General features: G+C 42.0%; 1 protein-coding gene across 1 annotated transcript; it reads left to right on the top strand.

The window, feature by feature from the left end:
- Positions 1 to 316: 316 nt before the first annotated feature.
- LOC100301652 (titin-cap) lies at positions 317 to 1,104 on the top strand. Its single transcript, NM_001160485.1, is given in 2 exon segments — positions 317 to 468; positions 702 to 1,104. Coding segments are annotated over 2 exon segments (555 nt in total).
- The last annotated feature ends 8,527 nt before the right edge of the window (positions 1,105 to 9,631 follow it).

Genomic DNA, 9,631 nt, shown 5'->3' with positions numbered 1-9,631 from the left:
TACAACTCTGAATGAAATTAAAGTGGTGTTCGTCACTCTTTCCACTGGTCGCCTTCCTCACAGGACAGCTGTAAACCAACCTGAAACGCCAACCAACCTGAGCCAACCATGGTGACAGCATTGGCAATGGTATGATGTAGTAGGGTAAAAATAGAACCTTAACATTATAAGAGGCTCTGGAGAACCACAGTACAACACACAACCTCACACACAGACCAACTGTCCTTCATCTCCATCCAAAATCAAGTCCCAGAGAAGCCTATAGATTAGCACATCTAACAGGTAGTCAGTCAACTCTCTCATCTCTGTCTCCACTATGCTCTACACACACAAGATTAACAGTCTAAACAGTGGGGATGTGTATCTGGTAAATGCCCACTGCGATGTAAAGGAGAAGGACCAGGAGAAGAAGGAGTCCTACCAGGCCACTTGGTTGGACTTGGTGATGGAAACAAGACCAGAACAACAGTATGTATATTAGCATGATAGAGAGTTTCATCAAATTTTGCTTTTAATCACTGTTCCAGCCGAGTGCTGGTGGTCATGTTCAATGTGTGCCACAAATTCATTATCATCATTCACTAAATGAACACATTTTCACAAATATTATATTGGTCTTACAAATAATGTGTCTAAGAACAGCAACAACAGCAGGACACTTTCAAACTGCTCTTTAAAAAAATGCTATTGCTTGATTCCAGGACCACATTGTTTGAAAACGACTCCTCGAGAAAGGAGACCTACAAGCAGAAACAGGTGGCTCATTTCTTGGTCCAGAGAAACCCCAGTCAGAGGATCAAGATGGGCACAAGGGGTGGAATGCTGAAGGAGTACCAGCTGCCATACAAGAACGCCATCCGTGTGCCCATCTTCACTCCCAGCACAGCCGTCCCACCCAAAGACCTGTACAGATCACCTTCTCCATCAGAGTACAAGTCTATCATGGAATTTGAGACGATCGCCAAAGGAGTATGTTCAGATAAACAGGAGATTTTCGAAATCACTAAGGACTTACCTAAGGTCTCCCAACCTATCCGTGTTAACTTCAGGGCATCTAGTCTTATATCCCCAACACGTGAGTTTTCACACTCCTTCAGGGGTTGAAAGGGAAGAATGAATGTAGGACGTTGAAGGTAAAATGTAAAATCAGAGGAAATGATATCAGCAATGTGTAAATGGAAAAAGGGAAAGTTGAAGGGAATTATTAATTTATTTATAAACTAGACTTTTAATTTTAACATACTTCTCGCTGTGAAAATTATGTTGAGGGAGCTGTTAACGTGTGGAAAGGATAAAGTGAATTTGAATGGAACAGTGCATGACACCATTTTCTGGGTCAGTATCATAGACATCATGGTCAGTATATTCAACCTAGGAAAGTTTTTTATTGGCAAACCTCTTAAGGTATTTTCATGGACATTAGCTGGTGCTGCTATACAAGGAAACAGAAGGTAATGTCGCCATCTAGGGGTGAAGCATCAGCATGGAGATGTATATGCCTTTCTTATACTATATGTAACTTTTTGACTGGTGTATTGTGATGTGATCTGTAATGTAATAAATAAATCAAATAATAAAAATGAATCCAAACAAAGGATTTATTTATGGGATCTCATCCCCCACCCATTCAGTATGTATTTTCACAGGTGTGTTTATTTTATTTCATTCACATACAGACTTGCTCATGGTGGACATCAGTAATACAATTCTAAAGGTTCTGTATAATAGAGCCCCACAGTGGAGGTGTTGTAACACCCATAAAACCTAGCGGTCAAACAGGGAAATGGTTCTAATCGTTTTTCCACCATTTTTCCCATAGGGAAATAAGGGCTGTGTTTCATGTAGGCTTATCCTGCCTGGCAAGACGTTTTGAAAACAATGTAAATATCCCTCGGACAAGTTAACTTTTATCAATATATTCGGCATTATTTACTCTCAGTTTCGAAAATGCTAATTATCATCAAAGTAGACATCATGCAAGACTGTAAATCCCTGCAAGCTTCTGCATATCTAGCTGACACCTTTTCTAACAGGTATTGTGCCAATTTAAAACTTGCACAAGACAGTTCACAGGATTGTCAATTTAAAGAAATGTAGCCAATTTATTATTTACTACATTTAGCTAACATTAGATAGTTAATCTAGAGATTACTACCTCAGGGTATGCCTACACAATACACAGCCCTTATTTTAAGTGTTTCAAAAATCCCTATGGGAAAAATGAACGGTGGAAAAACGATTGGAACCATTTCCCTGTTTGACCGCTAGGTTTTATTGGTATTATGACTCATACTGTGGTACTCTATACTAATTCATTTCTGTGGTAATGATGTATTTGATGATGCAGTTAAACATCTACGCCACCAGGTGGCATAGTGAACATACAGTTACTACAGCAAAACAACTTGGTGTCACACAGTATACACTGAGTGTACAAAACATTATGAACATCTGCTCTTTCCATGACAGACTGACCAGGTGAATCGAGGTGACAGCTATGATCCCTTATTGATGTCAGTTGAAAAATCCACTTCAATAGATGAAAGGGAGGAAACAAGTTAAATAAGGATTTTTAAGCCTTGATACAATTGAGACATGGATTGTGTGTGTCATTCAGAGGGTGAAAGGGCAAGAAAAAATATTTAAGTGCCTTTGAACTGGGTATGGTAGTACACTGCTGGATTTTTCACGCTCAACAGTTTCCTGTGTGTATCAAGAATGGTCCACCACCCAAAGGACATCCAGCCAACTTGACACAACTGTGGGAAGCATTGGAGTCAACATGGGCCAGCATCCCCGTGGAACGCTTTCAACACCTTGTAGAGTCCATGCCTTGACGAATTGAGGCTGTTCTGAGGGCAAAAGGGGGTGTAACTCAATATTAGAAAGGTGTTCCTAATGTTTGTACACTCAGTCCACTCTGCAGAATACTGCTGACCAAATCCAATCAAATCAATCAAATATCATTTTATATGTCACAAGAAGAATAAAATGCAAAAGAATGAAGCTATAGACAGGGAGTACCAGAAACATAACACTGTGCATGGGTACGAGGTATTTGCATGTATGTACATAAAGGCAGGGTAAAGTGACTAGGCATCACAGTAGCAGAAGCTGAATGATCTCTAGAGGTCCCGTCCACGGTCCTCCAAGTTCAAGTTCAGTTCCAGTTCCACACCTCTGTCCCACCTTCCCACATTGGAACATTGGGCACCCCGGGCTACTGCTTCAGCCTAGAACCAGCACCCTTGTCTGAGGTGGGGGGAAATGACTTGTTCCTGGCGGTAGATACAGCAGATAGAGGATTACCATGCCTCAAGGATTACCATACCTACCCGAATGTAGTGCTAAGGTTTATTAAATATTGGCAGGGGGGCTGTTTTGAAGCCACCACGCAGCCATTTCGATGCTATAAAATGTATTTATTCATGTCTGTATTTGTTTTTGACAAGTATATTCTATTACAGACACCATAATGCATACTTTTATATTATATTAAGTGAATTGAACCTGAAAATTAAAAATAAAAATATAAACAAATATTCCTGATAGCATTTTTGTTTTACAAATGTTACTGTCCCCACTAGAACAAAGAAATACTTAAATACATGTCATTTTGTCCGTGAAACATTTAAACAAAACATAGTACAATTCCATTAATTCCTATGGAGGACTGCTCCTTCTGGGGAGTACCAATATGGCAGCCAGTAGCTTCAAAGCCTCTCATTGGCCATGACATGGAATTAGCATTCCAGGGTTTATACACATCGTTGTCTATCTCACAGCCACACAATGACTCTCAACAGAACTTTGCAAGTTTTTTTCAGGAAGCTGATAAAGCATGGGCAGACACACCTGTCTTATCTATCCTTATCTAACTCACTTTATTGGGCTGGCAGGCCAGATCCTGTTTCTTGGGTAAATATTTGTCTCTTTTGAACAGTCTGACATTATACACCACTATTATAAAGGCACTGCCTCTGAAATATGGGTGCACAGTTCTCTAGTCATGGTTCATATTCACTAATCACTAATTGTCACTATTGTGAAGGGTTGCGCTGATCGAATCTGGTATCAGGATAAATATGACACTGAGTCACCGATTTTATGCTATGTATTTTTTATTAGCTAAGTAATAGGTGGTAAATGCAATTTTCGTATATACGGGCTCTCTGTCACACCTCGCAGGGCAAACAGAGAACTGGCCAACACCCTAAATATATCTTCTTTAAATACTCTGACAGTAGTAGTTCCTGCTTCCGAGCTGGCCTGTCAGAATAGAGATCAAGTGTGGTTTAAACTTACTCAACCTATGTTGATTGTTGGCGCGCTAACTGGTCCCAGCCCCCGGGCGCTCCCATTGGTTCCCATAGTTGTTGCTGGGCAGAATATCTATGCGCTCATACCCTAAATACCGTTATCTCACATCTGGTTCTTGTTACTGCTAAGTTTGAGTTCTAAAAAAAGACAGTCTGTTTGACTGCCTACATGCTGTACGTGTCTCCCACAACTCATGATAGCTGCGTATACCTCAAGGCCAGCCACAGCCTTTCTGCTAGTCACATCATATGTTGCAAAATGTTGCTTTTAACATACACAGACACCCTCATGATAGGCAAAGCATATTTTCAATCCTCACACTATTCACTAATTGTCTCAAACGTTTATTGAAAACAAATAGGCATACATTTGCACAATGAGCACTATTTGTCTCTCAAATACATACACTACCATTCAAAAGTTTGTGGTCACTTAGAAATGTTCTTGTTTTTTAAAGAAAAGCTATTTTTTTGTCCATGAAAATAGCATCAAATTGATCACAAATACAGTGTAGACATTGTTAGTGTTGTAAATGACTATTGTAGGTGGAAACAGCAGATTTTTAATGGAATATCTACAAAGGCATACAGAGGCCCATTATCAGCAACCATCACTCCTGTGTTCCAATGGCACGTTGTGTTAGCTAATCCAAATAATACCCGCAAAACACCAGTCTCAACGTCAACAGTGAAGAGGTGACTCCGGGATGCTGCTCTTCTGGGCAGAGTTGTAAAGAAAAAGACATATCTCAGGCTGGCCAATAAAAATAAAAGATTAATATGGGCAAAAGAACACAGACACTGGACAGAGGAACTCTGCTGAGAAGACCAGCATCCTGGAGTTACCTCTTCACTGTTGACGTTGAGACTGGTATTTTGCAGGTACTATTTAATCAAGCTGCCAGTTGAGGACTTGTGAGGCGTCTGATTCTTTAAACTCGACACTAATGTACTTGTCCTCTTGCTCAGTTGTGCATCAGGGCCTCCCACACCTCTTTCTATTCTGGTTAGAGACAGTTTGCGCTGTTCTGTGAAGGGAGTAGTACACAGCTTAGTACACAAGATCTTCAGTTTCTTGTCAATTTCTCTCATGGAATAGCCTTCCTTTCTCAGAACAAGAATAGAATGATGAGTTTCAGAAGAAAGTTCTTTGTTTCTAGCCATTTTGAGCCTGTAATCGAACCCACAAATGCTGATGAGAGTTGCTCATCAAGTTTGCGGACGACACAACAGTGGTAGGCTTGATTACCAACAACGACGAGACGGCCTACAGGGAGGAGGTGAGGGCCCTCGGAGTGTGGTGTCAGGAAAATAACCTCACACTCAACGTCAACAAAACTAAGGAGATGATTGTGGACTTCAGGAAACAGCAGAGGGAACACCCCCCTATCCACATCGATGGAACAGTAGTGGAGAGGGTAGCAAGTTTGAAGTTCCTCGGCATACACATCACAGACAAACTGAATTGGTCCACTCACACAGACAGCATTGTGAAGAAGGCGCAGCAGCGCCTCTTCAACCTCAGGAGGCTGAAGAAATTCGGCTTGTCACCAAAAGCACTCACAAACTTCTACAGATGCACAATCAAGAGCATCCTGTCAGGCTGTATCACCGCCTGGTACGGCAACTGCTCAACCGTAAGGCTCTCCAGAGGGTAGTGAGGTCTGCACAACGTATCACCGGGGGCAAACTACCTGCCCTCCAGGACACCTACACCACCCGATGTCACAGGAAGGCCATAAAGATCATCAAGGACATCAACCACCCGAGCCACTGCCTGTTTACCCCACTATCATCCAGAAGGCGAGGTCAGTACAGGTGCATCAAAGCTGGGACCGAGAGACTGAAAAACAGCTTCTATCTCAAGGCCATCAGACTGTTAAACAGCCACCACTAACACTGAGTGGCTGCTGCCAACACACTGACACTGACTCAACTCCAGACACTTTAATAATGGGAATTGATGGGAAATTATGTAAATATATCACTAGCCACTTTAAACAATGCTACCTTATATAATGTTACTTACCCTACATTATTCATCTCATATGCATACGGATATACTTTACTCTATATCATCGACTGTATCCTTATGTAATACATGTATCACTAGCCACTTTAACTATGCCACTTTGTTTACATACTCATCTCATATGTACATAATGTACTCGATACCATCTACTGTATCTTGCCTATGCTGCTCTGTACCATCACTCATTCATATATCCTTATGTACATATTCTTTATCCCCTTACACTGTGTACAAGACAGTAGTTTTGGAATTGTTAGTTAGATTACTTGTTATTACTGCATTGTCGGAACTAGAAGCACAAGCATTTCGCTACACTCGCATTAACATCTGCTAACCATGTGTATGTGACAAATAACATTTGATTGATTGATTGATTGATTTGATGCTCCAGATACTCAACTAGTCTAAAGACGGACAGTTTTATTTCTTCTTTAATCAGAACTACAGTTTTCAGCTGTGCTAACATACTTGCAAAAGGGTTTTCTAATGATCAATTAGCCTTTTAAAATGATAAACTTGGATTAGCTAACACAACGTGCCTGTCATGCCCTGACCTTGGTTATCTTTGTTTTCTTTATTATTTTCATTAGGTCAGGGTGTGAGGAGGGTGGTATGTGTGTTTTTGTCATGTCTAGGGTTTTTGTATTCTATGGGGTTTTGGTATGTCTAGGTATATGTAGGTCTATGGTGGCCTGAATTGGTTCCCAATCAGAGACGGCTGTTTATCGTTGTCTCTGCGGGCTAGAATGGGCATCCAGCCAGGACGTATTGAGCCAGCTCTATGTTCTGGATCTCCAATGCGTCTCCACGGTCCAGTGTATCCTGTGCCTCCTCTCCGCACTCGCCCTAAGGTGCATGTCACCAGCCCAGTACCGCCAGCACCAGGCTTCCAGTGAGCCTCCAGGGTCCAGTACGGCGTGTTCCTGCTCCTCGCACTCGCCCTGAGGTGCGTGTCCCCAGCCCGGTACCACGAATGCCGGCACCACGCACCAGGCCTACAGTGCGCCTCAGCAGTCCGGAGCGTCCAGCGACGGGCCACAGTCCGGAGCGTCCGGCGACGGGCCACAGTCCGGAGCGACGGGCCACAGTCCGGAGCGACGGGCCACAGTCCGGAGCGACGGGCCACAGTCCGGAGCGTCCGGCGACGGTACCCAGTCCGGAGCGACGGGCCACAGTCCGGAGCGTCCGGCGACGGTACCCAGTCCGGAGCGTCCGGCGACGGGCCATTCAGCGAGGGTCCCCAGCCCGGGGCCTACGGCGACGGGCCATTCAGCGAGGGTCCAAAGCCCGAGGCCTGGATGGTGGTAGGTTGTGTGTGTGACATTTAAAAAATACTAAACCCTCCCCTTGACTGAAATTGAAAAAGCATGACCCTCTCCCATTTTCCTCCAATGAACTATTCTGTAAATTCTGATCCATCCCCAACCTGCCCATTGTTCTCGTGACAGCTAAGCCAGGTGTAACCCAAAGGCCAGCAGATGGCGATATTGAGTTGTTTCATTTTACCATCCAAAGGGAATGCATGCAGCCGGCTACACATGTATCCCCTGTGGATCGCTTCATACATTAAACATTCATCATTCAGGCTGCAAAGTTGTCGATTTCCTCCTTAACTCGATTTAATGGAAAGAAAGGGAGAAAAAAAACTGGGAAAATAAGCATACTTTCTTTATGAAACATAATTTTCCACTACCATGCTAGAGCGGCTAATGCTTCTTCAAGATGTTGCGCCAGCCTTCAGCCAGGGGTAAACAACAGACCGCTGCAACCTGATTGGCTAAACGCCATTTGCAACATCTGGGACTAACAGTCCTAGGAATTATAGCCACTCTAGTATGGTGGAGGAACAACTCAATATCACCATTTTCCGGCCTTTGGACTATGGACGATGTAGGTGATCGGCTACTTTTCTGTAGAATGAGCAGTGGTGGGAAAAAGTACCCAATTGTCATACTTTAGTCAAAGTAAAGATGCATGCATAGAAAATGACTCAATTAAAAGTGAAAGTCACCCAGTAAAGGGTGATTCTGCATCTTCAGGCACCTTGGCCCAGCAATTTTTAACAAATTAAAATGTTTTGAAACACCATTTTACCTGTATTATAATCGTCTTTGATTTGTCTAGAAATAATATCTGATCATGGCTGCGCTCGTACTATTCAGGAATGTATATATTTTCGTAATTTTTCTCAGACAGCCATAGACAAATGTCCTTTCCATCACATCATTAAACATCCATTTTAGTTGAAAATGCAATATCATACAAACACATTTCTTATACATTTGTACATTAACTTGCATTGAATATTATTTTTATTTTGTTATATTTTTAAGTTTTTCCTAAAGTAAATAATTCAACACAATGCCTGAATGTATAAAGTTGCCTTTGTGACAGCTGAAAATATTTATTTCTCATAAAATAAGATATTTCCACCCAACCTTTTTGTGAGATGATAACAACCATATGATGATAACAACCATATGATTTCCCTATCTAAAACAAATCAATAAATGTAAATTATACACAATATACTAATTTACCTAAACAATATGGGTGTGGTGGAAATGACATTATGTAAAAAATAAACTTGTGAAAATAATATTTTATTGCAAACATTTTGAACAACAACCATTGTAGAACATGGTTGAAAAAGTAAGATTCCAAAAGTGGGCAGCTTAAGGAAGTAGGTCAGTGGTTTTGAGAGATAAGCCCAGATTGCAGAGGGGTCATCTGCACAGAAGAGTTCAGTGAGCAAAATGAAACGGTATCATTTGTGGTATGTCCAACACAGGTGTGGAGGGTCACCTGCATGTGAGAATAACTAAAGTGAACTGCTTGGATTTCACGGGTGTATTTATGCAGGTAGTTCTCTCAGTGGCAAACTTTGGTTTTAGAAGTGGGGGGGGGGGGGATAATTATTATAATTTGTTTTATCCAGTTGGATAAACAATCCAAAAAGCATACCCGACCTCTCAGAGGAGTCTGCATGGTCCTAAAGCACACCATTGCCTCATTTTGTATCACATTCAAATGATAAAACGGGAGGGGACAAAAATGCTATTTCAGAACCCCCCCCCCGTCCCCGTCCCCCTTCCCCAGTGATAGTTGTGCCCCTGAGTTCTCTGCAAAATCAATATGCACGATGATCTCCTCTTTCCGCAGATTATCTTTTAATTCTCTCAGTTTGGAGTATTGGTGTCGAAAGTTGTACATGTGTTTCCCCAACTTCTCTTTCAATCATTTGGAGAAGTCCTCCAGTAGAATATGTAGTGTGCCTCAC

Source organism: Oncorhynchus mykiss, chromosome 2 (genome assembly GCF_013265735.2).
Source record: "Oncorhynchus mykiss isolate Arlee chromosome 2, USDA_OmykA_1.1, whole genome shotgun sequence".
Lineage (NCBI taxonomy): Eukaryota > Metazoa > Chordata > Actinopteri > Salmoniformes > Salmonidae > Oncorhynchus > Oncorhynchus mykiss.
This window is presented reverse-complemented; position numbering and strand designations above follow the sequence as displayed.